The sequence below is a fragment of the Zootermopsis nevadensis genome, unplaced genomic scaffold, assembly GCF_977971745.1.
Source record: "Zootermopsis nevadensis isolate Lab colony 2312 unplaced genomic scaffold, Znev_1.0 Znev_ptg000003l, whole genome shotgun sequence".
NCBI lineage: Eukaryota > Metazoa > Arthropoda > Insecta > Blattodea > Termopsidae > Zootermopsis > Zootermopsis nevadensis.
The window spans coordinates 10,645,201-10,673,017 of record NW_028259135.1 but is presented as its reverse complement, the minus strand read 5'-3'; the positions used below and the strand labels follow the sequence as shown (position 1 = coordinate 10,673,017).

Genomic DNA, 27,817 nt, shown 5'->3' with positions numbered 1-27,817 from the left:
TTATCATTGCTGTAAATTTTACAGCTTTCCACTCCTGTATTCACCCCTGGTGAAAATATATTTTTCATACTGACATTTCACAGAACAGAAAAACCAATATTGATAAAAATTAGCAACAGCACATAAGGCAAACAGAGGTGTTCTCTACAAGACATTCATCTACCTTATATTACTTGTCCAATGCCGTTAGATCAGTCTTATTATAAATCTCCCATATTAGTACGTGAGATGGTAATATCCTTGCTTCATTTGGAATGGTAACTTTACAGTTAACAAATGTTTTTTTATTTCACAGCCTTTTTCTCAGATCCAAGCAGTTTGGTGGAATGGCTACAAGTAAACCTGATAAACTGTAAAGTCAGTTATCTTGGAACTTATAAGAATGGCCACTTGTACTGAATGTTATTCTGTATCATCAAAGAACTCGGCACTTGTAGAAATGGCCGAATCCTGTGAAACGGGTAATCAGTCAAGCCCATGGGAAGGAAGGACAATTTGTTTACCAAGTGCATCGATCTGTGAAAAACACTGCATTGCTTTCTTTTTCTACAAAACCCACTGTTAGAATGCAATCAATAAGATACAGGTTTTAATCTCAAATAACTTTACTTTCAAATATTTGAAATTACCACTTTCTAGCAATATTACCTTAACATAACTTACCTAGGAATCTCTCGTTACTATTCTAAGCTGTACACATTCTAAATTATTCAGTGGATGTCAAACAATATCAACAATTCGACAAAAAACATAATTAAAATCAGTCACATACTGTACTCAAAATATGCAACTGGAGTTGACACAGAAAGTAAGGGACTGTTTCTGAAAATAAACTGCACCAAATTCCACCACTTGGGTGGGAAGGGGTGAAAGTAAAGTGGTGGGAACTGAAGTTAAGTTTTACAAAAAATTAAGAGTTACCATTTTTTCTTTTATTACAAAACAGGAGTTCAACCTATGTGTGCAAAAATATGAATAGGTCTTTGGCAGTTAACAGAACGTTCACAAGTGTGTCCAGTATAATTATATCAACCTTCTTGGCCACCACCCACCTAAGAAGGCAAAAAATAGCTTGAAGCCAGCCAAATGTAAATCTTTTATAATTAGCAACTCATGAAAAAAAAAAGTAACAAATTTTTTTCCATATCATCTGACATCCCACTAAAAACTTCTGCTGCTTCCTTAGGACCTGAAAATTAAACAGTAAACTTGGCAACACAAACATCTCAGAGGGTTTTACTGACAAAACTACATATTTGTTCATACACTCAAACAAGCTGCCAGGAACTGGGATTCCTTTCTTCTGCCATCGAACGTCGCAGTTCCTAGTTGTTGTTATCAGAAAGGCAGAGAGAGTTGAGCATTTCATCATACTCTTGCATGCTTGTTTCAAACGCTTCTAATGTTTTAGTGATGTCCCCTACTTGTTCTGCCAGCGTTGGCTGCTCGGAGAACGTCTTTAGTTGCGGGGCGCTCTGGCATTCCAGGTAAAAAGCACCGAGCTCGCTGTTTGCATTTGTTGTAGCAAACGGTGTTTTCTGTAATGAAATCCAAGATCATTGTATAAGCATTTGATTAGACTTTCATCAAACGAATATAGCGGAACCATGTATTTACACTTTTCAGAGGATCAATCCTTTATAACCGAAAATTTCCCATGTTAAATCACAGTAAGAAACACCTTATAACAAGTTTTAAAGAATGAAGACAAGTCTCGTCTTAACATCACATTCTTCCGAACAGGGAACAGTAAGAATATCTTGTTTCAAAACAAATTATACTAAAAATTTGTTTTTTGACCGAGACTCTGCCAGTTTCTCACATTTTACTGAACAAATACAACAGATTGAATTGTTTCAAAGATAAAAATGATCCACCACGATCATTTCCACACAGTCACACTAACAAAACAGTTATTTCATAGAATGGATAAAATTAACCTGAATGGGCAATGTTCAGGGTGGTCAAAGGCTGGGTGTCCTAGTGCCGAGGCATTATTCCTGCAAGCAGCATGCAAACTACCAAATGCAACTTCAAGATTAATATTAACACTTCAAGTGCTGTCAAAGATGGTTAATGCAAAGTGTGAACATTTAATGACGAAGGTTATAACAAACATCTGTTCTACTTAAATTACTCTTAACAGTTACTTGTAAACACACCATGGTTCCCAGATTTCCTAAAAAATCGAAACATCTCTATAAACAGATGAATCATGACGTGCAATGAAAGGCAACGACTAAACTGTCGTTAATCTAATTTTACAGATTGTAAAAATCAGCTGTCATAAATAAATAAAAAAAATCACACATGGTAATAAAGTAATTTAGACCACCAGTGGGCTGTAACCATGCAGACCTATTTTGATATAACAACATCTCTGAACATTTATCTTATTTTTATGTACGTCACATGAAACCACAATTTTTTTTGTATCCAGTACACACCATTCAGCATGGTGTGCATTGGTGGTTACCAGGATTCACGACCCATCAGTACATGGGTTCGACCGGGACCGCGATATTTAACGCTTCTGCTGTGACCCCCTTTTCGCGAAATGATGAAGAAAGTGGAGTAATTGTTGGGATGCCACGGAGAAACCGGGGAAACCCCGGAGGAAAACTCCGTGATGCCTGGACCATGGCCTTGCCCAACACAAATTGTAAATCTGAGCACCGCCGGGAATCGAACCCGGGACCCCAGTATTACAAGCTAAGCGTTCTGACCGCTAGACAACCGTGGCGGCATCACAATGTCAAAGATGACTATATAATGTTCACATAACCTTCAGCAATATTGTTAAAATTTAGTCAAGTTCCTAGAGCAACGAAATGACCAGTACGACATTAAAGAAAGCAGCACAAAATTTAAGTACAATATCAAAGGTAGTGATTTATAAATTTGTCAGTTCTCACACAGCTTGAAAATATCAGGGCATGCAACAAACTTGATGCCAAAAGGAGATAGGAATAAACACTAGCACACAGAAAATTTAACAAATGTCTTATTATGTAAATCTGGGAACCCTCAACAACAGAAACTGCCACACATGTCAAATCCCAAACACTGAAGCTGGATGCATGTTACTGCATAATCAAATTATTACCAAGTCTACCATAATGAAGTCCTCATTGTTGGACACCATGGAACAGCTCGACCGCCGAGAATCACAGCGAGGAGTTACGTTGCCGTTCCCATCATCCTCCACCTCAGCTCCTCCTCCTGTCTCGACTGGAGGTTCAGCGGGCTGAACGGAAGAGGGCCGTGGAGGCGACTGTTGCCGGGGGGCGAGGAGGCTACTAAATGGCACATTTGGTATCTCCAATTCTGGCTCTAGAGGAATCTGTTGTTGTCTACAGCTGTCAGCAAATGCCCCCACCTTGATGGTGTCACTTAGGGATGCACTATTATCCTCACTGGCAAAAAATGAGAGCTATCATTAACACGAGTATCCAGACCTAGATTTACGTAATTTTCATGAAAATATATCTGTTGGAGCACTTTTTATCATTCTACCATAATTGTCATGTCTAGCAAAGTTATTTTACCCCATGTCTTACATAAAAGAAGAAAATACTGAAATCTCTTAGAGTTCTTCATAAGATACATGCAGATAAGGTTTCAAAAATAATAGTGTGGGGTCAGGACATTACATATGTTCCCATGAAACCAATCAGTGTGATGGCTCAAAGTGTTACCTGCTGCATTTGTGACTACCTAAAATGAAAATGCTGTACATTCCCAATTTCAGTCTTCTGTTCTTTATATAACTGTATAAAGATGTATGGATGAAGCTTAGACATAACATTCAGAAGTGAAAGTAAATTGATTGTGAATATTTACAATTAACATCACGCCCTGGCCGTGCTTTACCCCCGGGAAAGGACCCCGGTACCCATTGTACAGGAGGCTGGGTGGGCCCCAGAGACGGTCTGGACGCGGAGGATAGAGAAAAAATCCTCTGCCCCTGTCGGGGATCGAACTCCGGTCGCCCAGCCCATAACCAGTCACTATACCGACTGAGCTACCATTCCAGGCAGTAGGCAACAGAAAATACTCAATGGTTCGTAGAAGTGTTACAAATATTCCAGAGTTCTTTTTGTTATACCTTTATACTGATATCACCAAAGTATCATGACAATGCAATTTTCCAATCCCTTCACACATTGATATCAAATAAAAGTAAACTACAAACAATAGTATTTTAATTTTAAGCAAATCTATCTCAAACTTCTGATGCCTCGTTATGATCATCAATTATTGTGAGAAACATAAACTAAAACCTTCTTGCCATGGCACGGCATAAAAATTGGTTCCCTCTGTGCCTTCACGCTAATGCAAGAATGACAGATGCAGAAAAATCTTTCCCAAAACCAAAATACGAAAATCAAGAGATAACTAGCTTTACCTCTGTTGATATCGCAAGTGCTTCGGACTGAGGTCAGGATGAAAGTGGTCACTCTTCAGCATGATGGAATTGTCTCTGCCTGTGTTCTGTGGCGAGATAGTCATCTTGGTACGATAAGATACTGACAGATGCAATGTTCCCACAGGAGTACACAGCTGACCTACCCTCACCTGGTTATAACCTTCCCCTAAAAATCAAGAGACAAACCTCTGATAATAAACCTTCAGAGGCAAATATGAGTTACACTAGATCATTCTCAGATACGATGACAAATTTATGACAATGTTCTGTATAGGAATATAGAGAATGAATTAGCTACGAACCACTTTCATTAATATTTTATAGGAGACATTTATAGATCTGAGAATGAGGAAATAGAAAAATCTGATTTCATACGAGTCGCATCATTACAGCAAACCCATTTAAGACAGTCTTTCCTAAAATATATTTGTTATGTATTGTCATATTATATTATCTTACCCAGGTTGTGTAACTGAGGTTCTCCCATGTAAATACGGTAACAGATGACATATGAATCAGGCCCTTGGCGCCTTGACAGCTTGTAAGCTGGTGTGACCCTTGTCACAGACACAAGAGATTTGAGAAGAATGCCCATTCTGTTGTACACAGTGTACGTAACGCGGACTGAGGGATCGCACTGCTCTGGAAGAACACCCAGACACCACGTCTCTAACATCATACTGTCACCCTCCACAGTGCGTAGAGATATCTCCACACACAGAGGTAAGCGGGCTGTCACCACCTCACCACAAAGAGCCCTCTTCGCTTCGGCAAGAACCTCTGGTAGGTCACGAATTGCAAGGTTAAACTGCTAACACACACAATATATGAATGTTATAGCGTGTTTCAGTATTTAAGACACACAAAAACAAATGAGTACATATTAAACTTATGCACATAAATTCAGAATATGTTTCATTCTTATTTTTCACAAATGACTTATTTAATCCTTTTAAGATGAACAACATTTAAAAATTTAGTCTGTACCTCAAAGGAAAAAATAACACTTTCCATTACATAATCAACTGGTTAGTGCTGTTTATTCTGAGAATCATACAAAACCCATGAACACATTCTGTGAACAAAGTGCAATATTAACACTGCCAAAAATTTCAAATCTGAATTCTTCACATCCCTTCATGGTGATTCAAATGTTTGACGTTGCCAGGAGCACAATGCACGCACACGCGTGCGCACAGACACAGATATGTGAAAGGATCTAGCCTTCACTTCAATTAGAACTAATAGAAAACCAACAGGTTAAAGTGTCCAGGTCAGAAGTATTAACAACTAACTTCCTTGGTTTACAAATTGATAACTTAAAATGGAAAACACACATTGAATATATCATCCCAAAACTAAGTTCAGCATGCTTTGCCATGAGAATAGTCACCCCACAGTTGAAAGTAGATAATTTAAATTTAGTTGACATTGCTTATTCCTATTCCATGTCTTATGGAATAATCTTCCGGGGAAATTCAACAGATAGCAAACGAGTATTCATCATATAAAATCATGCATACAAATAAAACTGTTTACACATTAAATAACATTTTGTGCCAAATGCATTTCGACCTCAAGAGGTCACCATCAGCGGCAAAAACATTAATTCATTAATCTGTCTATGAAAATCATACAATTCATGAAACGATAGTCTGTTATAAAGCACCATAAAAGGCCACACTTTATAAAGCCATACTTCATTTAATACCACACTGAACGTTTAATTCCAAGAGTTGGTATATTAATACACCAACTATCGACTAATGAATTGATGTTTTTGTCACCAATGATAACCTCTTGAGGTCAAAACGCATTTGGCACAAAGTGTTATTTAATGTGTAAACAGTTTTGTTTGTATGCATGATTTTATATATCAATACACTGCACGGTATGCAAGGTTTAAAGAGTATTCATCAACCAAAAGAAAACCATCTGCAAGGTGTTAAAATAAGAGTATCTTGCACAGAACTATTAAATAAATTTAATATACTACCCTTTGTAAGTGAATTTCTACTCTCATTAATGCCTTTCGTTGCGGACAACATGCAGAATTTTGAAACAAACTCTGACATACATGGTATAAATCCAAGGCATTAGCATAATCTCCATCAGCTGAGTGTTAACTTCATTATCAGAAAGGTGCTTACTATACAAGGATCAAATTACTCAATACTCTTCCAGAAATGTTTAAATTATGATATAAAATGTATTTAAATCAGCATTGAAAGATTATCTTTTATCTCACTTCAGAGAAGAATTTGCTTCAATTGAAAATTATCAAATATTGTAAATATTTATATAAACAGATGTAATAAGTCGGCTCGTTTGGTATTTTCCTGTACTAAGTATTCATATTCATACTATGACATGTTCCACATCCTTGGTTTAACTATGAAGAATCTATGGAACGCAAATAAATTCTAATTCCAAAGTCAGATACTGTACTTCAAAGTTTAATAGTCCAAACAAGCAGACATGATGCCTGGCTCACTCACTGTATAGAAAATAATGGAAGTCAGATTCCATACAGATGCTGAGTTTACTTCATAAACAAGATATGGTATGAGACCTGAAGCACTCATGTTGGTTAGGATATCAATTTGTGGCTTTCCAGATTATGATGACATGTGATCTTGTAGGTCATTACCAATGTTTCTGAGGAACGTATTGACTCTATCTTCAGATTTACGATGGCAACAATTAAGATGGATATGACATGTTCCTCTGAAATGTTGGTAACCACTGAGCATTACTGCCATATCAACCTACGTGATACTTTGATTTAATGACCCTAATAATATTAAATGAGAAGTATAAAAAATTACCATCACACGACTTCCTCTATACGTGATTCAGCTTTGCTCTTTCTGGTACAAATATTTTCCTTACAATATCATTTGTTATTGATATAGAAACAAACTTACACATTTATAAATCTTAAGGGCCACTTCTGACCATGGCTATACTTTGTGAAGCCCTCTTTCAGACTATGCAACAAAATACAAGGCTGAATTGTCAGAGCATAAGTGTCAAAATGATAAGCAATTTCACCTTCAAGACTTAAGTTTTCCACATCAACAACAAATCCTGGCTTACATAATAGTGACTCTTTATAATGACAAACAACATGCTGTGAACTTTCACTTAATTCAACAAACACTACGTCCATAATGTGAAAGTTCAGTTGTACTTTACGAGTACCACAAAATGAAACAAACTCAGCAAGAAAGTTGGCTTCATTCCTGTGATTGCTACACCACCAGATGAACTTGTACTGAACTAGTGAAATCTGGCTTATCTTAAATCTAAATCTGGTTTTGAACATATAGCAAATCATGAGAACCCAACTCTTGTAAAATCAAAGCCTGCCATTATGCAGAATTTAATCTAGTATGAAGGAAAAGAATGTATATATATTTACAACCACATTCATGCTGTGATGTTGCTCACAGGGACTTGCTCAATGTAGACCAACAACGGCAATCAAACCACTGGACATAAAAGCTAAGTGCCCAGTATAATACACCAAGTCTTGTGCAATTAACATCTAGTGAGGTGTTACATAAATATCATCATCACTGGTTCTACAGCCTATTACAGGCCTTGACCACCCCAGTTACATAAATATGGTTTCGTAAAACACATACCTTTTATGCCATTAAATACCATAATCTTTTTGACGTAAATACGTCTCTACGGAAGGGTCATTCGGCAAAAAAGTGAAAGGAAAACGTGTAACGAAAATGTGTAAGATCCATATCAACAATGTGTAAACATGGACCGACAACAATAGTCAGCTTGCGTGCATCGTTATGTTACCTAGGAAACGTCATGTTTACTCGGCATTGTTGTTACATTACTGCCGTCAACAATCCGCTTTCGTTATTGCGTAAAGAGCTGAGCTGTGAATCGCTTATGGAAGAAGTGCGTCGTAGACTAGATAATTTTGTGCTAGTAAGAACGTTTTAGAATATCACAAGTACTTATCTTATATAAGAATTATTACATTTCATTTCATTACATTACAGAGACGTATTTACGTCAGATTCTCCGGAACAGTGCTTCCACTGTCAACTTTTGATTTGTATTATATGATTTAACTTATTTCTGCCACTGATGATGACCTCTTGAGGTCGGAATACGTTTGGCATTAGTGTCATTAGAAGTGTAAACAGTTTTGTTTGTATACATACTTTATATTTCAATACACTACAAGGTATGCAAGGTTTTAAGATTAGACAACAAATGTTTATACTTACCCAGTCCGTTCCAGAAGAATGTGGTTTACACTTTGTCTGAACTTTCTCTCCCAGCCTTGATTGTACAATTATCTGAGCAGCTTTTAGTGCCAGAAATTTGGTGAATTTATCCAAGTCTTTTTTGTCCTGTATACTAAGTTTGACAGTAGCCATATTGAGAGTATACATTCGTTTAAAATGTTATACACATAATGTCTCTGAATCCCACCTTTAAGTCTTACTCCATGATACACCTAGAACAAACTTCTAACGTAGCCGCACTACAAGTTCACTGTAACACTACTGGCGCCACTAAGGCAACGCCTAGATATTTTTATCTTGACGAACAATCACATGCTTGTTACAAACACCGGCTTCGTGTACCATGCACAGTGTAATCGGGCCAATGTCAAAGAAATTATAAGATACAATCATTACATATTTTACATAGCTTACTGCTGTTTCATGTAACCACTCGCACTTTTCTCCCTTCAACCCGGGAGTACTATCCAATATAAGAACAATGTAGATACGTACAACCGTCACTTACCTACATAAAATTTACACAAACATAAACAATATAGACAACACCCCCCTTCAGCAAACAAGCACAAACCGCAATGTAATCGTGTCAGGCGTTTTTTTTACTCGTCGACGTGTTAAAGAATCGACCTTCATATGTTCCGGAAGTGAAGACCGTTAAAAATATGAGGAAACAGACACGGGATAATAAAAGATTATAACATGGAAGATATTCCAATTGAAATTGCAATTTTATCTTCTCAAAGACTCTCGATTAAAGATAACACCTACTACAACAGTAAAATGTCTAGCATTACACTTTATTTCTATATACAATCGCACTGATAGTTTCCAGTTTCTCCTTATAACAGCGACGACTGTATAATCCGTTACTTAACACCACACAGAAAACTAAAATTTGAACTGTGCATGAACGTTCACACAAACAAATGTTCATACATTAACACTAACCTCGAAAACGAAACACACAGATTGTACACAACCATTGACTAATACCAAACCTATGTGCAGAAAAATCTCAAATCTTACATAGAAGTTACTACAAACGTGTAGTGATTTTAGCTCATGACTTTTGGTGTCCAAATAGCATTCTTACCGATTGAACTGCTGAGCCCACTACTCTTGTTCTGATGATGATTGAAAGATGACAGCACAATATTAATGATACTGTGTAGCAAACAAACATATTTATGTAGGCATAATATTACTGTTTACACACAAGTAAGTATGTTATGTTGAACAGAGGTTTAATTAATGTCGTTGCAACACGTTCTGTACATTTTCATCGTCGAATGTTTCATGCTTATGATTGGCATAATGGATGAAGTTTAACGTAATGTAAAAATATGTTTCTTTCTTGCCGTTATGAAGGTTTCAACCTAATACGACAAGTTTATAGGGTTATGAGACTACTTGTCTTACTCGTATACAGAGCTGCCTTGAATTTTAGTGCAATGAAATATGAACTTTAAGGAGTTCGATGCCACGACGAAGTACGTATCACCCTAAATCAATGTAAAATAAGGACAATTCCAATAAAATTCTTTGGAATTGAACCCTTATATATAATTTTTGTTATTGGCTTGACCCCTGATTATTGAGGCTCTGGTATCTACCTACAGGTCCACACAGCATGACTGTGCATGAGACCAACATTGACAAATTATTAATCGGTTGGAAAAAAAGGAGTTCTTACTGAGGCAGACTATTTGTATACAAGAACATAATTAATAATAATAATTTTTGTTGGTATGGTCATGAGATGGTATTTCATTTCCAGGTGCAGTATGGGTGACAGTGATGATGACAGAGATGGATCGTCGGACGCTGGCATTGACCTCACAGGTTTCTTGTTTGGTAACATAGATGAGTCAGGTCAATTGGAGAACGATGTGTTGGATAATGAATCAAAGAGACATCTTGCATCCCTTAGCAGACTTGGCTTGAGTTCCATCCTTAAAGAGGTGATAGATGAAGAACAAGTGAAGGTCAGAAGTGACAGTGATTCTGAAGAGAACAGAGAACAAGAACCACAAGATGCATCTGAAACCAACAGAGATGAAAGTAATTGTATACTAAATCTAATGCATAATTAAAGTACATGGTTCCTATCAAAGTGCATGTGTTTTGTTCCCAGGCAAAGATTTTTCAAGTACATGTTGTAATGAAATGTAAAATTAATGCTGTGTTAAATATATTCATCACTTAGCCCTTCCTCATCCATTGTTGAAGTAAACATCACATTGTGTTTCATTACACATAGTACAGTGTTAAAACAATCATGCTACTTCATTCCTTTATAATATGTGTTCACATGTTTGTGAGAAACTTGTCTTTATAAATGGAAATAATCGCAATCTATAAAAAGAAGATAGATAGTGTTATGTAAAAAGGAACTTTGTAATGATATGGCTTACCTTATTCATTTATGTTAGTAAAATGAAGATTATGATGAGTTGTGCATATTGCATGCCATGCTTGTTACTTTATTTTGACATATAAATCTATTTTTCACAGACTATGACATCAAGTCACCTTCTGCAGTGGATTACTCAGACATAAATGAATTGGCGGACGATGTGTCTGAGGTAAAAGAGACTCGGCAGTCTGACACACTAATAAAGACAGAAGATGGAACGGATTATGATGCTGATGATGAAGATACGTGTTTGAAGTCTGATATCCAGCTGATGCCTCCTCCACCTCTACCATGTGCGGAGAAAGACAGTAACATTTATGAATATGAAGCGAGTGCGGAGGCCAGGCGGCGGAAACTAGACACACCTTTAGCAGCAATGTTACCTTCCAAGTATCAGAATGTTGATGTTACAGAAATTTTCCCAGACTTTCGTGTGGATAAGGTATGGTCTTATGACTAATTGTATATTTTCTTCTTCATGTTTTATGGATTAGTCCTTATGGCCTGGTCTAATTAAGAAATACTTCTGACATTATGAACCCATTTAGACATTCGACAGGACTGTTTGAACTGGTGATCAGCCTGTTGTGAGGCCTCTACCTGCACTGGACAGCACAACACAGAGAAATGCATACAAACATTTGTTATGCTACAGGTGCTGTGTTTCTCACGATTATTTGGTCCGGGGAAACCAAGTAGCCTGCCGCAGATCTGGCGCAGCGTACGGAAGAGACGGCGGCGACGTAAGCAGCATCACCACGATCACTCCGATTCTGGATCTGATCAAGACAATCAGCGGGAGAGGAAGAGGGGATGGACATTTAACTTTGCACCACCACCAACACCAAACATGTGCAAGTCTGATGATGAGGTGACTGTCTAACACAATTGTCGGCATCAGTAGTTTCATTCTGTTCCATTTTAGATTCTTTTGCTACATATCTTACCAACAGAACTTGCGTTCATACATGTCCCCAGTCTGTGGGAACTGAACATTTTGCAATATTGCAGGACAAACTTCTGTGTCCAGTCGAAGACAAATCACAGACTGGCAATCAGGGACTTGGAGAGAGCAATGATATGGGACCAAAGGTAGCTGACTGGAGGTTCGGCCCTGCACAGGTCTGGTATGACATGCTGGAGGTACCTGAAACAGGCGATGGGTTCAATTATGGCTTCAAACTTAAAGATAAGGTACATATTAACCTTGTCAACTCATGAAATTCATACTTAATGTTATACAATGTTTTTGTATGTGTGGATATATGTATTTGTAATTTGTCTGTTAACAGCTTTTTGTTTCCTTTCTTTTAGTGGAAGAAAGACTTTTCCAAGTTTTTAAAATCGCTATTTGCATCGTGTCTTCTGTTGCCATAGTAACACAGTTAGGATATGTGGCATTTAGGGATATTTATGACTGTACGTTGTTATGACTATGCGTGTTTACTACGTAAGATGTTCCTATCATTCTCAACAGATAATTTTCTAGTGAGATCATACCATTTTTGTTTCATGATCATTCTGCAAAACTTAAAATTTCCGTGTGTAGCGGCCTGATGAGGAAGAGGATCAAAGAGTATCTGAAGACTTCCCTGACGAATCTTACTTGATGGTGTCACAGCTGCACTGGGAGGATGAAGTGGTGTGGAATGGCGACGATATCAAGCATAAAGTAATCTTTAATTAATAGCATGTAACATTAGTGGGTTGATAAAATAAATGATTTTGTATTAAATGTTACCTTTGTTGGTTTCGGATGCCTTGCTCTGGTCATTGTTAATTTAAGTTTAGTCTTGTTAAAAATGCTTAAAATGTTGTTGTTATAAGTTATACACAGTTACTTTTGTGTAGCAAATCACTTCACTATACAAACTGCAGTCTGAGGGTGAAATAAGTCTGATTTGGTAAAATAAATTAATTCTATCATTTTCATGTGGTACTCTCTGTTTTGTTGTTGACATACATACAATCTGGTTAAACTATAATCCATACAATATATATTTGATTAATTATAACCCTTTTGAAGATCGATTGGTTAACACTGTTTATTCTGAGAGTTATCCCTGAGATTTAAAAGGTTGACACTAAAATGTTAATATAATGGAATGTTGTTATTCCTGTCGACAAAAGAAATTCATCTCTAAAGAATGAGGTTTTGGGGATAAATTAGTTAACATTGGATTGGGACAGTAGATTAGATGAAATAAAGCAGGATGAAGGTAACAAATTTCTAACTAAGGGTTTGTGTGGAATAGAGATACTTGAGAACATTCTGAAACCACCTGTATTAAAGTGCTGTGTAAGCTAAGAAAAATCACAGAAACTCTCAGGAGTCATTCATAATCACACTGACATTTCTCATGAAATAAAGCAATGTACAAAAGAAAGTTTGCATCTTTACACATACTAGATATGGTGTGTACATTGTTAAATATAGGTGATGCAGAAATTGAACTGTAAAACAAACGCTGCTGGATGGGTACCCAGCAGTGGCAACCGGACTGCTCAGGCGTTCAGCCAACCAGGCAAGGGAGTACCACATATTCCAGGAGGGACAGTGAGGCTGGCCTCAAGTCAGCTTGCAGGGCCGTCTGCATCTGCAAACAAGCAGAACAAGACGTCTCACATGTATGTATCTCTCCGTGGAGCCAAGTCTTCCTGGGAAGCCAAATGCTCCTCAGTTTATCAAGAAATTCTGCATCTTTTATGGAAACAAGAAGTTCATAACTATGTCCACAAGAATGTAAACACTGCTTCTGTTTCTGAGCTAGATGAACTAAGTCCACACCCTGTTACTCAAAGATAAATTTTAGTACACAATTACCCTCCCAACTATGTATAAGTCTCCCAAGTGGTCTCATCCCTTCAAGTTTTCTGACTAATATTTTGTTTGCTGTCAACAGGTTGTTGAACAATAAGCACCCTCAGCGAACAGAGGATAATATTGACGACACCTGGTATTCCATCTTTCCTGTTGAAAATGAAGAGCTGGTTTATGGTGCATGGGAGGATGAAGTTATATGGGATTCAGAGAATATGACCCATATCCCAAAACCAAAGATTCTGACATTGGATCCCAATGATGAGAACATCGTGTTAGGTATTCCTGATGACATAGACCCAGCAAAACAGCGAAGCGATTCTGTGGTTCCTACAAAGGTTAAGATTCCACATCCACATGTGAAGAAATCTAAAATTCTCCTTGGTAAAGCTGGTGTGATCAATGTGATGGAGGAAGACACGCCACCGCCACCACCAAAGTCGCCAGACAGAGATCCCTTCAACGTCTCCAATGACAGGTAATGTCCGAGTTGCATCAGACTTACAGTTCATGTACTGAGAGTGTTAAGCTTGTTATTCCTGTATGTGGGTCAGGACTCGTACATTTCCCTTCATTCCAAAGTAGACTTAGTCTAGAAACTATGATTGTTTATCCAATTGATGAGACTTTCTCTTTTCTAGACATTACTTGCCACGATCCTCAGAGTCTTCACTGCGACTTAAAGTGGGAGGTGGCAACCTGATTCAGCACTCTACCCCTGTAGTAGAGCTGCGTGCACCTTTTGTGCAGACCCACATGGGTCCGATGAGACTGCGTAACTTCCATCGTCCACCCATGAAGAGGTTCTCGCATGGAATTCTTGCACATCCTGGGCCTCACACAGTGCTGCCACTTCTGAAACACATCAAGAAAAAGGCAAAGGTATGCTTTTGAAGCAAAGAGGCCCAAATTATGGAGCAAATGAAAGTAAATTTTACACATTAAGAGAGACAACTAATATGCCTTCAGACAAATCTACTTTTAAGTTAAATGTTATATAGAAGGAAAACAAACTCTCATTTAAACGCATAGTTAAAGTAATAAAATATGTCTGTGATTCTTGGCATTTTGCTTAGAGGTTGTTGAGGTGGTTCACGATTTTCTTATGAAGTATGGGAAAGTGTCTGTACATTGTCTGTTTGGATATTGGAGAAAGGCCATGTAACATTATTTCTTTAACTTTGTCATATTTTCTTTATTCAAAGATTATTTTATTGTAAATAACTGATATAGATCAGTGGTTCCAATTTGAAAAGTGAACATAATAAATTTACAAATGTGATAAGTTGCTTTTGCTCGACTAGACTCGACTATTAACGAACTCTATTTCTTAAGCAACGAGAGCAAGAACGTGCTGCATCTGGAGGTGGAGATGTGTTCTTCATGAGGACTGCTGAAGATCTCACAGGACGGGATGGAGATTTGGTTCTAATAGAGTTCTGTGAAGAGCATCCCCCGCTCATAAACCAGGTAAATTATCGTCACTTTGGTGTTCTGTTGAAACTTCTGAGATTTTACAGTGTTGTAGTACTACAAACGTTTTACAACCATTCCATAAAATGACACATTTTCTTTTGTCTTATTATCTAGGTCGGAATGTGTTCAAAAATAAAGAATTACTACAAACGAAGGGCCGGCAAGGATCAGGGGCCACAAGAGTACCGATATGGAGAAGTAGCATATGCTCATACTTCTCCCTTTCTGGGGCATTTGCCCCCTGGGCAGTCACTGCAGGCAGTGGAAAATAACATGTATCGAGCCCCAATATATGAGCATAAAGTTCAGGATACTGATTTCCTTGTCATCAGAACAAGGTGAGGAAGCATTCGTCATCTGTTGGAACTATGTTATATTACCGTGTTTCAGGGATAGGAATGGATTTTTGCGCCCTTCATATTCTGAAAGGAAAGAAATAAAACTGATAAATGCAGACATTTGTAGTGACGCTTGCAAACAAAACTTAAAGATTGTTACACCTCTCTGATTTTGTCTCCATTTCTCATGTTTTCCTTGACTAGATTTTATGAACATTAAAGTTGAAAATTATTTCTAAAATTTCAGTTCATGTTAACCAACTATGATAACAGTGCTGAGAGGTCTCATTAATTAAAAGAAGTTAAAAGTATTTTTAATTGATTGTATCTAATCAAAGTACAAGTATTGTTTTGGAAAAAGAGTTCTTGAAATTGTTTCATGGGTGCTGTTTCCAAGACATGTTCACGAAGATGAACAAGCAGATAGGATTAAAGTTTTTTCCCTTCAGCATGAAATTAATAAAGGGAAAGCACAATTTTTTTAAACAAGGACGATGGAAAAAGTCTAGACAATGAACAATTTTAAATGTAATCCACCATCTTCAGAACCCTTTAGAGTTGAATCACATTTTTTTTATTTACCATGGACTAACTAACTAACTAACTAGATGGCTTGTGGAACCCGAAGGTTCATTGTAGAATTAACCAAAGCCCTCCACCGGACCCTGTCCTGGGCCAACAAGATCCAGTCTCCTTCAAATTACCAAATTACCATGGACATTGTTAACAACGTATCTCCATTCTGAGTTCTTTAATGACAAAAAGGTTGTTTAATTTTTATATGCTGTATTTACCTGAATATGAGACAAACTGAATATACCATATATTTCCTTTATCAAAGCTTAAATTAACAGAAAAACAATTTTATTACCAGTTTTAATGCTTAGGAAAAATTTTCCCCTAGCCACTATTTGATAACAATTCTGAAATACGTAATTCCAATTATATGGAAAAAGTCAGTCTTGTATTCAGATAAATATGGTATATCATTATGTCCAAAGGAACTTATAATTTCCGCTGGTATAAAGTCACAAAATAAATTGCTTAAACTGTAAAGAGGATTGTTGGTAAGTTAGATATCATTTTGTAAGATTTGAGGTTCCTCATGGCACTGAGCAGTAAGATATCAGTCAAGTCTGTAACATGTGAAGGGTTAATTTTGTATTATCAGACGTACTAATTATGCTCATGGTTCGTGTGGCAGGCAACAATACTACGTTCGAGAGATAGATGCCCTTTTTGTTGCTGGCCAAGAGTGCCCCTTGTATGAGGTTCCTGGCCCTAACTCAAAACGAGCCAACAACTTTGTTCGAGATTTCTTGCAGGTGGGTGTGTGTTCAATTGTAGATTGAGATTGTATGAGACAATACTGCTGAAGAAATTGGTGAGATTTCAGATTCTCATGATAATGAGTATGAAGATGGCTGTCACTCATCACCGTGATGATGGAGGCATTGAGTTCCTCTGAAATGTTTGTCAGTATCTACCAGTCAACACAGTGCAATGCTTCATGAACGATACAGCCATCTTCATGCTGAATAAATTGATGGTGTCAAAATTGAAATATCAACCCTCTGGAGGACATTGCAGCATGACCCCAGAAGCTACTAATCTAATATAAAACCATTCTGTGGGCATATTTTAGTTACAGCAATTAAAAAATGCCAACACCTCAGCTGTGGATAAACTACTACTTCAAATATCAAAGTACCCTGCACCTTACATCAGTAAGTTAAGTTAACTATAAATATAACATTTGAACAGTGATACCAAGAATTTGGAGATCAGTAAGAATGAAGCAATACATGAGAAACTGAGTCCCCCCCCCCACAAAAAAGAAAGAAAGAAAGGAATTGGAAAAAGATTAACAGTTTTTTTATTTCTGATGACTCACCGTGATACCATCAGCCAGCATTAGCTCTGTCTCACATCTGTGATCTAAAGATAAAATTGTTTTTATCCTGAATATATGTTTCAGGTTTTCATATATCGTCTGTTCTGGAAGAGCCGAGACTTGCCTCGCAGGATAAAGATGGACGATATTAAAAGAGCATTTCCTTCTCATTCTGAGAGCAGTATCAGGAAGAGGTTAAAGCTCTGTGCTGATTTCAAGAGAACAGGTATTGCGCCCATCATTTTGTGCCGTCCTCTTGGCTTCCCATTGTGGCTGTAATGAAAGACCAACCTGAAGAGCAGAGAGAAATAAATTATTCATAATACCTGTTACTGCTAAGATACTTTAAATCATTACAGATAGAAACCAACCTAATTATAATCTTATCCTATCAAAAGTACAGTATAATAAATGTTTTGTAGATATGAAGGTGACTGTCTTTTGGGATGAGGCACCATGTCTTGTAGAAATCAAATGACATTTCAAAGGTAGTAAGCACCTCCGAAACGTTGGTCGATTTCTACAAGACCACGTGGCACAGCATCCCAGAAGACGGTCACCTTCATATTTGCTGCTGTGAGAAACTGAGATGCCACCCACTGGATTAAAACTTTTCTGATTTGTTAATTTCTCAGACGATGACAGAGCACAAAGGATGATCCTCTTAAGAAGTAGATATAAGTCAGAATTGTTAAATGTAGTTGCTTTGAAATAACTTCTCACTACGCTGTTTTCAGTTTATAATTTCACTTTAAGAATATTGTGATGTATTTGATTAGGCATGGATTCTAACTGGTGGGTCATCAAGCCTGACTTCCGGCTCCCGACAGAGGAAGAAATCCGTGCCATGGTCTCCCCAGAGCAGTGCTGTGCATACTTTAGCATGATTGCAGCTGAACAGAGACTCAAGGTAAATCTGCAGTTTTGAGTTTGGTTAATGGCATCATTAGTTTATCTTCCTGCCCTGCAGACTAGCTATCCTGACTATAGTTTCACATTGTATATTTCAGTCTTTCCAGGCAGATGATGGTATAATACCGTACAATAGACCATTACTGTTTCCTTCCCACACCCAATCAAATTCGTCATTAACAGTCATTTACTACTACGTAACCTGTGGAATAATCAAGGAATAAATAATTTGATTGTCGCGGTCCCGATCGAACCCATGTACTGATGGGTCGTGAATCCTGCTAACCACCAATGCACACCATGCTGAACAGTGTGTACTGGACACGAAAAAAAAAAGATAATAGCAGTCTATTATGGTGGAATTGTTTTAGGATGCTGGCTATGGAGAGAAGTTCTTGTTTACTCCTCAAGAAGATGATGATGAGGAAATGCAGTTGAAAATGGATGATGAAGTGAAGGTCGCCCCTTGGAATACGACTCGTGCTTATATTCAGGCGATAAAGGGGAAGTGCCTTCTGCAGCTTACGGGACCTGCGGATCCTACAGGCTGCGGGGAAGGCTTCTCGTATGTCAGGGTCCCGAACAAACCAACAGTACAGTATCTGTCACAAGCACGTTAATCAATCTTCATGAGAACTTAATTTTATGCCTTTCTGCCAAGCACTTCATTATAGAGCTATCAGTAGATTCTAATATGAGTCATATTGATAGATGTCTTCTTTTGTCAATGTCTGAATATACAAGTGTGGCGTCAGAAATTGGTTGAGTATATACATTCCGATCCCTTGTATGACTTCCCTGCTCAATGTCAATGTTGGTCTTCTGGGTTGTAATGTCATATAGACTGTAGGTGGGTAACCAGAGTTTCAGGGGACTATACAGCCTGCAGTCAACTAGTAAACCCTTTATAATGTGTCTGTCTTTCAGTATCGGAGTAATTCCTTAAAATATTCGTATTACAGCAAAGTAAGGAGGAGCAGGAAGCGCAACCAAAGAGAACCGTAACAGGAACAGATGCTGATTTGAGGAGGCTGTCTCTCAACAACGCGAAGGCTTTACTCAGAAAGTTTGGGGTGCCTGAAGAAGAGGTGTGTTTCATATACTCTTAAGTTCTGTCTTTTAAAGAGCTATTTATATGTCATTTAATTCTATTAAATATATGAATTACATCAAAAACTAAGTATTGGAAAGAGGTAATTTAAATTTACATGAGGAGGTAAATAGAAAAACAGAACGTAAGTAATTTCGGAGATGAGAAAGCTGTACTAATGAATTGCATATTCATTTTGCCTCAAGATCAAGAAACTGTCTCGTTGGGAAGTTATTGACGTTGTACGAACGTTGTCTACTGAGAAGGCCAAGGCTGGAGAAGAAGGGATGACCAAATTCTCAAGAGGGAATAGGTTTTCAATTGCTGAACATCAAGAAAGGTACATAAATACTGCTTAGGTTGACTGACTCCCTAGTACAAGGTATTCCATGAGCAGTTATTTTAATAATAAGTATTATTATGACACCCACATTGGACCCTGTTTTGAATCACTTCAGTGACAACCTATTTTACAAAGATAAATTTGAATATTTTCCTTCCACTTGGTGGTAGTACTACTACTACTACTACTACTTCCACTTGGTGGTAGTAGTAGTAGTAGTAACAGTAACGACAGTGATATCTGTAACAAATTTACAATGGAGAGCACTAAAAATGTTGATCATATCTTAAAATAATGGTACAGGTCTTGATTTTGGTCTTCTGGGCTGTGATGCTGTAGTATTGTAGGTCATGTATGTGGTTACCAGTGTTTAAGGAACATACTGCCTCCATCTTCAGGATCACAACTGTAAAAATTTCAGTTGACATCTTTTAGCGCAGTGAGAACATCAAGTCTCAGATGGTACAGCTATTTTTAAATGCAGCCTCAAAATAAAACAGTATTGGCACAGACCCCAAGTGATTGAAAATTTGTGTTGTATAATTTCAGGTACAAAGAAGAGTGCCAGAGGATATTTGACCTTCAGAACAGGGTGTTGTCATCCAATGAAGTACTGTCTACAGATGAAGGAGAAAGTTCTGATGAAGACAGTTCTGACATAGAAGAAATGGGCAAAAATATTGAAAATATGCTGTCAAATAAAAAGACAAGTACACAGGTTAGTTATTTAACTTAATTCATTAATGCTGTTTTGGGAAGTAATCACTGTCTTTGCTGAGAACCATACGAAACCTGTAAGTATACTCTGTTGGAAAAACACGAAGTTATTGATTGTTAAAGTAGGTTGCAGACACAATTACCACCTGCACCTTAAATGTTAATAATGTGGCTTCTTTAATGTGTAGCTTTCGCTGGAGAAAGAAGAACAAGAACGACAAGAACTGAGGAAGATGATCATGGGTGAAGGTGGTGATCAGGACCAAAGGAAAGGGAAGGACAAAAAAAAGGACGATGATGACAACCAGTCCCTGGCCGGGTACAGTTCACAGCCCGGTGAGGAGACCTTGAGTTCACATCAGCGTTTCGTTAGACGGAAATTAGACCAGAGCACAGTTTAAAAATTATTTATCTTTTCCCTTTCCATCCCAATAAATTCTAAGTGTATTATAATGCTTTAATAACTTGGATATCTTGCAGGTCGAGTGTTGAAAATCTACCGTACGTTCCGTAATGCAGAGGGTAAAGAATTCACTCGAGTGGAACTCGTTCGAAAGCCCGCGGTTATCGACACTTACATGAAAATTCGAACCACCAAGGATGAAGCATTCATCCGCCAGTTTGCAACACTGGATGAACATCAGAAAGAAGAGATGAAGAGAGAGAAACGTCGCATCCAGGAGCAGTTGCGACGTATCAAACGTAACCAGGAACGAGAACGCTTGATGGGAATCCGTGCAACAAACCCTAGTAATCTAACAGTGGGTGCCACCCCAGAGGGAGCAGCTGTGGCACCAAGTGGTGTGACTGCTGTTCCTGGTGTGCTACCAAACCCACTGGCACATACGCCTCTCATTGCACACCCTCATCATCCACCGCACACGACAACCCCCAAGAGAAAGAAACCAAAGCTGAAACCTGACCTCAAGCTAAAGTGTGGAGCTTGTGGAAATGTAAGTTTATTTATTTAGCGTACCTTCAAATGTTTGTAAATGCCATAAAATTGTTACTTACGCTAGTACAGAAACTCTCTTTTGAAACACATGACTGAGACCAATGTCTGTACAGATTACTTTTTTGTTTTGATTAGGCATTTACTGTGCAAATCTAAGGTTATGATACTTTTTTTTTAGGTGGGTCACATGAGGACAAATAAGGCATGTCCCCTGTATCAGCCATCTGCCCCAGCACCTCCTGTGAATGTTGCATTGACCGAAGAACAAGAGGAGGAGATTGAGAAACAGCTCAATGCTGACGATGAGGATCTTGTCAACGTGGACGGCACGAAAGTGAAACTTTCAGGAAAACTACTCAAGGTACTGAAAGATGCCACATTACAGACAGCAATACATAAGACAAAGTCCTTAGAACTCCTGTTTTTCATCTGTTTTATATGTCTACGTCATCTCAGCACTTTTCTTGTAAGAAGAGAGCCCACTTATGATTAATAAGTCTTCCTGTACATCCATCATCTTTTTCCTGAAATAAAATATTTTTCCCATGCACTCATTTGTTTCATCGTTGTAATTAAAATTAAGTCTCTGATATTACAATCTGGAAGCTTAAATGTCAGTAACATGAAAGCCTGGAATTTTACATGATCCTCAGCTGTTGCAGTGCAGTCACAACCTCACAATTTATTTCCTAAGATCCTTGATATTTCACTCATATCTTTGGCTTAGTTTCAAAAATGGTCACTTCCCACAATTTCCTTACCAAAATATCACCACCCTCACAAAAAAATCTTGTGGAACTCCTCGAAATTGAGAAAATAAGATTCAGATGCCATCTAGTAGCCAAGATCCTAACTGAAGTATTGAAACCTTCTTCTTCCAAATACCTTTCTTCACACTTTGTTTACAAATACACTAGATCCCATTATCTGTAGTAAAGTAGAAAAGCATTGACATGGATACTTCAGAACAACAAATAATCTGAAAATAATATACACTTCACTTTTTTATTCTTGTTAATATTGATATTTGAGTTAATTTACCTTTCCAGCATGCTGAAGAAATGAAGCGCCGAACTCTGCTGCTTAAAGTGCCCAAAGACGCTGTTAATTCGAGGAAAAAGCGGCGTGCAGTTAATGAGATGCACTGTGACTATTTGAAACGTCAACAGCGACCAGCAAACAGGCGACGCACGGATCCAGTGGTGGTACTGTCAACCATTCTGGAGTCCATACTCAATGAAATGAGGGATTTGCCAGATGTTCAGCCATTCTTGTTCCCTGTGAACGCCAAGGTACGGTCAAACTTTGTGAGTATAAGTTCCAAGCACTCTGAAAACTTTATCATAATTGTGGACAGAACAGCTGTCATATAATACTGTTAGAGCTAGAAAATTCCAAGGGAAGAGATGACTTAGGAGACCAGAATGTAGATGGGAGAGTAATACTAAAATGGATCCTAGACAAGTAGACTGTGAAGATGTGAAATAAATGGAGCTGCGTTGGGAGAGGGTACAAAATCGAGTTATTACCATTTCAGGAAAGGTCTTGGATTATGGAATGGATTATTTGATTGATACTTATTGAGGGCATCATGCCAGAAGGGCATATGAACAAAATGGCTGGTTTACAGGAGACTTAATGCTTATTTAGTTTGACAATTGTGCATTATTAGTGTTCATATGTTCATATCTGTGTAGAGCAGCATCAGTATTATGCCCTTCTGCATGACACATCCCACAATTTTTTGTTGTTGATATGCTCTTCTGGCATTTTAGAATAGAATGTATTACAGATCCATTTAATTGTTATGATAATTGTGGAGGCCTTAGATTTCCGTGGGAATACTGTTCGATAATTGTTAATGGTTAATATTGTTCAAGAATGTTCAGAATAATCCTTCATATCCCTTCCCAATTAATCCGTGATAATCATCACATTGTTTCTCATTTTAAATATTATCGCTGTATTTGACAAAGCTTTGTTAAGTAAACCAATAACCAGTCATGCTTTTTTGACATAATTTTGGAAGACCTGAATATTTTTTTTCTCTCACAGGCTGTTCCAGATTATCACAAAATTGTAACTCGTCCAATGGACCTTCAGAGCGTGAGGGAAAATCTGAGACAAAAGAAGTACCAAAGTCGGGAAGAATTTCTTTCAGACATTAACCAGATAGTTGAAAACTCCACTCTGTACAATGGTGAGAAGGCTAATGTATATTTCCTATTTACCGTTTAACGCTGATGTAGAATGCTTTGCAGCAGAATATCCTCATTTTATCCATCACCAAGGAAATAATTCATATAAGAATCGAAGCTTTCATAATTACTGAATACAGTTAAGTTGTCTTGGGTGATCAGCCATGTCAGTATCAGTGTTACATTTATGATCTGTCTGGTTGCTCAAACTGTCTTCCTTTGTCAGATGCTATCAATGAATTCTCAGAGGGTACAACTGTGAGAATGAAAATGTGTGTATCAGGAGGTTGCCAGATACAGAACTGATTAATTTTATAGGCGCCAAGAGCTCGTTGACAGTGGCAGCACGGAGGATGTGGACGTTGTGCGTGGATAGGCTAGGAGAGAAGGAAGAGCGATTGATGCGGCTTGAGAAGGCGATCAATCCGCTACTAGATGACAATGACCAGGTGGCTCTGTCGTTCATACTTGACAACATAGTCAATAACAAACTGAAGGGAATGTCAGAGTCGTGGCCATTTGTGAAACCTGTCAACAAGAAGCTTGTCAAGGACTACTACAATGTTGTCAAGTATCCGATGGATCTGGAAACCATTGCCAAGAAAGTTTCCTGTGAGTGCTTAAATGTTACTCTGTTATGGTTCCAAGTTTGGTAAAAATATGGGACAGTTTGTTGAGAAAGGCGTTTTCATTTTCAGCGCACAAGTATCACAATCGTTACGAGTTTCTGGCAGACATAGAGCGTATACTGGAGAACTGCATTCTGTATAATGGCAAAGACTCGACTTACACGCAGAAGGCCGAGAAGATGGTGAATGTATGCCGCACCACACTAGATGAGGTAATGGACATCAGTAATCTGTTCCACTGCATTGTTTAAAAGAATGCATTATAACATAATCTCAGTAGTTAAATTGTATCCAGAACAAGACATGGAGAGCTTTGAAAGGGTAAAAAAATTTTGTTTAACATCAAAAACAGGGCAATTAGACCTTTTAATACTGGGAGTGATGACGATGATGATGACATGTGAACAGCTCTAGTAAATGAATAGGAATCCTGTGCTGCTGCATGTTGGTAACACTGAGCATTGTTCCAGTATGGAGACCACCTGACACAGCTGGAGCGGAGCATTTCACTTGTGCAGGAGCGTGCCCTTGAACAGGCCGAGATTGATTCAATTGGAACTTGGCTTGGAGGTGAAGAAGAGAATTACACCATTGTAGAGACAGATCATCTTCGAGGCGGGGTATGTAGATCGTTACACACCTGACAACAGATGAAGATCCATATTTATGCATGTTAGGTCACATATATGTTTTATGTTAGAAAATTCATCACATATTTGTCAAGTTACAAGTGGTCATTCTGCTTTGAAATATGAACATTAATAAATCGGTGTAGTTTATGATCCACTTGTAGCACTGTCCCTTTCAACTTTGCTATGCCCTCACACGCAACATTTCTGTCAAGGTGGTAAGAGGGAAATGTAGAGGGAGGCCCTGAAGCATCATGGCAAAAACTTTTTTATTGCCTTTATGAAGATTTTAACTCCTGTTTTTGTAAAATCTGAAGTGCTTGGTTGTGACCCTCTTTGTTGCACATAAGTACCAAAGTGGGAACCTCATAAGTGAAGTCTCCTGCTTTTCTTCCTTACAGAGCCAGGCAAGTTCACCCGACAATATTTATGGCAAGTCACACCTCGATGATTTTGACTTTGTGGATGTCGAGGGAGATATGGAAGCGGAGATGATACGAGGAATGTCCAGACAGAGGAAGAAGGATGTCTTAGCAGAAGGTTAGTTTCATAACTCTTACATTCATCTCCACCAATGGTAATGAGATATTTCAGAGGCGTAATTCTTTTCTTCAATGTCACAGATTTACAGTTCTCGAGCGAGGAGGAAGGGGATGACATACCTCTGTCTGAAGGAGACCCAGACCAGATGCCTGATGATGACAGTCAGCAGGCAGCTGAAGCAATGGTTCAGCTTGGAAACATAGGCTACTACCCACCGGCATCAGGGGTCACAAATGAACAAGGTAGCCACAGTCATATCAGTTGGTACATCAAATTTGCAAACCACTGCAGATGATATTCAAATGTATATAACGCTTATTAGACCCATGGTGTATCGAGAAAGAAGATTAACGTTTAACTGCCTTACGAGACAAAGTTTCTTCACAAGTCTGGTGTTAAGTGCTATATCAGCTGAGTTTTAATAGATGGACAGCAATCATAAAAGAAAATGAGAAAACTCATTTTTTTGGGAGAAGAACTTGAAGGTTTAATACCACTAATAAATACCATTTTACAAGGCTGTGAGCTAGTGCCGTTGAACATCATCACAACCTATCTAAGATCTTTCTGTGGTCACTTTCCACATTTCAGTGCCATGGCTATTTTAAAAGTCTGACAATATTTTTATGGTGATACCATCATTAAATAAAATATAAGTCAATGTAAACAGTAGTGAAGTATCAAGAATGAGATGGGTGGGGCATGTAGCACGCATGGATGGGACAAGGTGTGCATCAGGTGTTGGTTGGGAAGCCTGAGGGAAAGAGACCGCTGGGGAGACCTAGATGGGAGGATAATATCAGGCGGGATCTATCGGAGATAGGAGTTGAAGGAGACTGGATTTTGTTGGCCCAGGACAGGGACCAGTGGACGGATTTGGTCAATTCGGTGATGAACCTTCAGGTTTGGTACGCCATCTAATTAGTTAGTGAAGTATCTGTATGTCCAGAAGTTTGTCCTCATCATATCATTCCCACCTTATTATGGTTTATCCTCTTTAAGCTGACTGGGTTCTTATGACTAAGACATGACTGGAGAAATTTAAGGCACACAAAACCAGTCGAGAGGGTTTCTATCTTTTCTGTGACACCTGCAGTAGCTACTGATGGACTGGGCTTCTTATTGCTGTCAGGATAATGAAAAACAGAGTGAGACTGATAATTGAATTATCTGACACCAAATTCATAAGATTTTACTCTGCAACCCTTATATGCCGATGGCATAGCAGGACAGCATATAAATTCATCTGACAGGCTGGCCATCTATTAGGAGTTATGTACTAATTGTGTTAAGAAACATAATTTGATTCAGTTGTTTTTGTTACTTACACGACAGAGGAGAGTATGGACGTCGATCCAAACTATGACCCATCGGACTTCCTACTGCACGGTCTGCCCCAGCAGAGAGCTGCACAACTAGCGGGACAGGTCTCAGTTCACGACAAGATACACGATGACCTTGAAGTCAGCGAGTCTGATGACGAGATACGTACAGTTACTGCAAGCATTAGTGAACCTGTAAAACGAGAGGCAGATGAAGAGGATGATGGTGGAGACCTCTGGTTCTAAGACTGATTCAGTGTTTGTTACATTTTATTTTAGCATTATCTTGTACATAACAGATTTATAATTATAATTTGTGGAATAAATAGTAGTATAATAAACGTACTATCAATTAATCACAATTAATTGGAAGAGGAGTTGAATTTTTAAAACAAGCACATCAGGTTATACATAAAATAATTATACTGTGGGATAATGTATTATCAAAGTAGGCAAGGCGGAACCAAGCACCTGCCATTACAACGGAAGTTACGTTCTCATGAACAGGGAGGATATGGCAACCAACCATTTCTACAAGTGAGTTCTCAATCATATGTTGCTTATTTTGATAACACCTTTAGACTTATCACGGTTCCCTTTTTTAAAAACTATTGTGGTACACTAAAATACATATTAAAAATTACTGGAACCATGATCTATCACATTTAGGAACAGTCACATTGCATTCTAATTAGAAACTTGCTTAAAATGAAGCTATATAACAGTGACATGAACAAATTACAGTATTTTGGCACTTTGCACTAATATTATGTGGATGGAAAATCTAATGTTCCTTCCCCCACCCCTTGATTCTAATGC

General features: G+C 38.1%; 2 protein-coding genes and 1 long non-coding RNA gene across 14 annotated transcripts; 1 reads left to right on the top strand and 2 right to left on the bottom strand.

The window, feature by feature from the left end:
- Positions 1–32: 32 nt before the first annotated feature.
- Positions 33–9,913, bottom strand: Atg13 (Autophagy-related 13). 9 transcript variants are annotated; one of them, XM_022077280.2, is made up of 5 exons: positions 9,809–9,913; positions 4,889–5,237; positions 4,409–4,595; positions 3,107–3,416; positions 33–1,538 (listed from the first exon to the last, which is right to left on the bottom strand). In XM_022077280.2, the coding sequence occupies exons 1-5, from the start codon at positions 9,896–9,898 to the stop codon at positions 1,326–1,328; spliced, it is 1,149 nt and encodes a 382-aa protein (XP_021932972.1). In that variant the 5' UTR covers positions 9,899–9,913; the 3' UTR covers positions 33–1,325. The 9 variants fall into 9 exon arrangements, with proteins under 9 accessions (XP_021932972.1, XP_021932969.1, XP_021932971.1 ...); XM_022077277.2 differs by lacking the exon at positions 9,809–9,913 and adding an exon at positions 8,692–9,680 and having other exon boundaries at positions 4,889–5,240; XM_022077279.2 differs by lacking the exon at positions 9,809–9,913 and adding an exon at positions 8,692–9,680 and having other exon boundaries at positions 3,116–3,416; positions 4,889–5,240.
- Taf1 (TATA-box binding protein associated factor 1) lies at positions 8,343–27,343 on the top strand. 4 transcript variants are annotated; one of them, XM_087342481.1, is made up of 29 exons: positions 8,343–8,386; positions 10,493–10,776; positions 11,230–11,573; positions 11,787–12,002; positions 12,143–12,325; positions 12,681–12,803; positions 13,569–13,759; positions 14,035–14,430; positions 14,594–14,834; positions 15,288–15,422; positions 15,543–15,766; positions 16,971–17,091; positions 17,745–17,886; positions 18,440–18,570; positions 18,944–19,165; positions 19,535–19,660; positions 19,869–20,002; positions 20,555–20,723; positions 20,911–21,058; positions 21,203–21,675; positions 21,856–22,038; positions 22,727–22,984; positions 23,733–23,877; positions 24,194–24,487; positions 24,574–24,716; positions 24,975–25,124; positions 25,535–25,673; positions 25,757–25,918; positions 27,012–27,343. In XM_087342481.1, exons 2-29 carry the CDS (start codon positions 10,500–10,502, stop codon positions 27,242–27,244), a joined length of 5,703 nt encoding a protein of 1,900 aa, XP_087198607.1. In that variant the 5' UTR covers positions 8,343–8,386; positions 10,493–10,499; the 3' UTR covers positions 27,245–27,343. The 4 variants fall into 4 exon arrangements, with proteins under 4 accessions (XP_087198607.1, XP_021932962.1, XP_021932961.1 ...); XM_022077270.2 differs by lacking the exon at positions 8,343–8,386 and adding an exon at positions 9,794–9,933; XM_022077269.2 differs by lacking the exon at positions 8,343–8,386 and adding an exon at positions 9,950–10,205 and having other exon boundaries at positions 22,727–22,969.
- LOC110836262 (uncharacterized) lies at positions 13,398–22,858 on the bottom strand. The gene is made up of 3 exons (XR_002545224.2): positions 22,719–22,858; positions 17,661–17,951; positions 13,398–14,807 (listed from the first exon to the last, which is right to left on the bottom strand). It is a non-coding gene; the product is annotated as an uncharacterized LOC110836262 (long non-coding RNA).
- Positions 27,344–27,817: the final 474 nt, after the last annotated feature.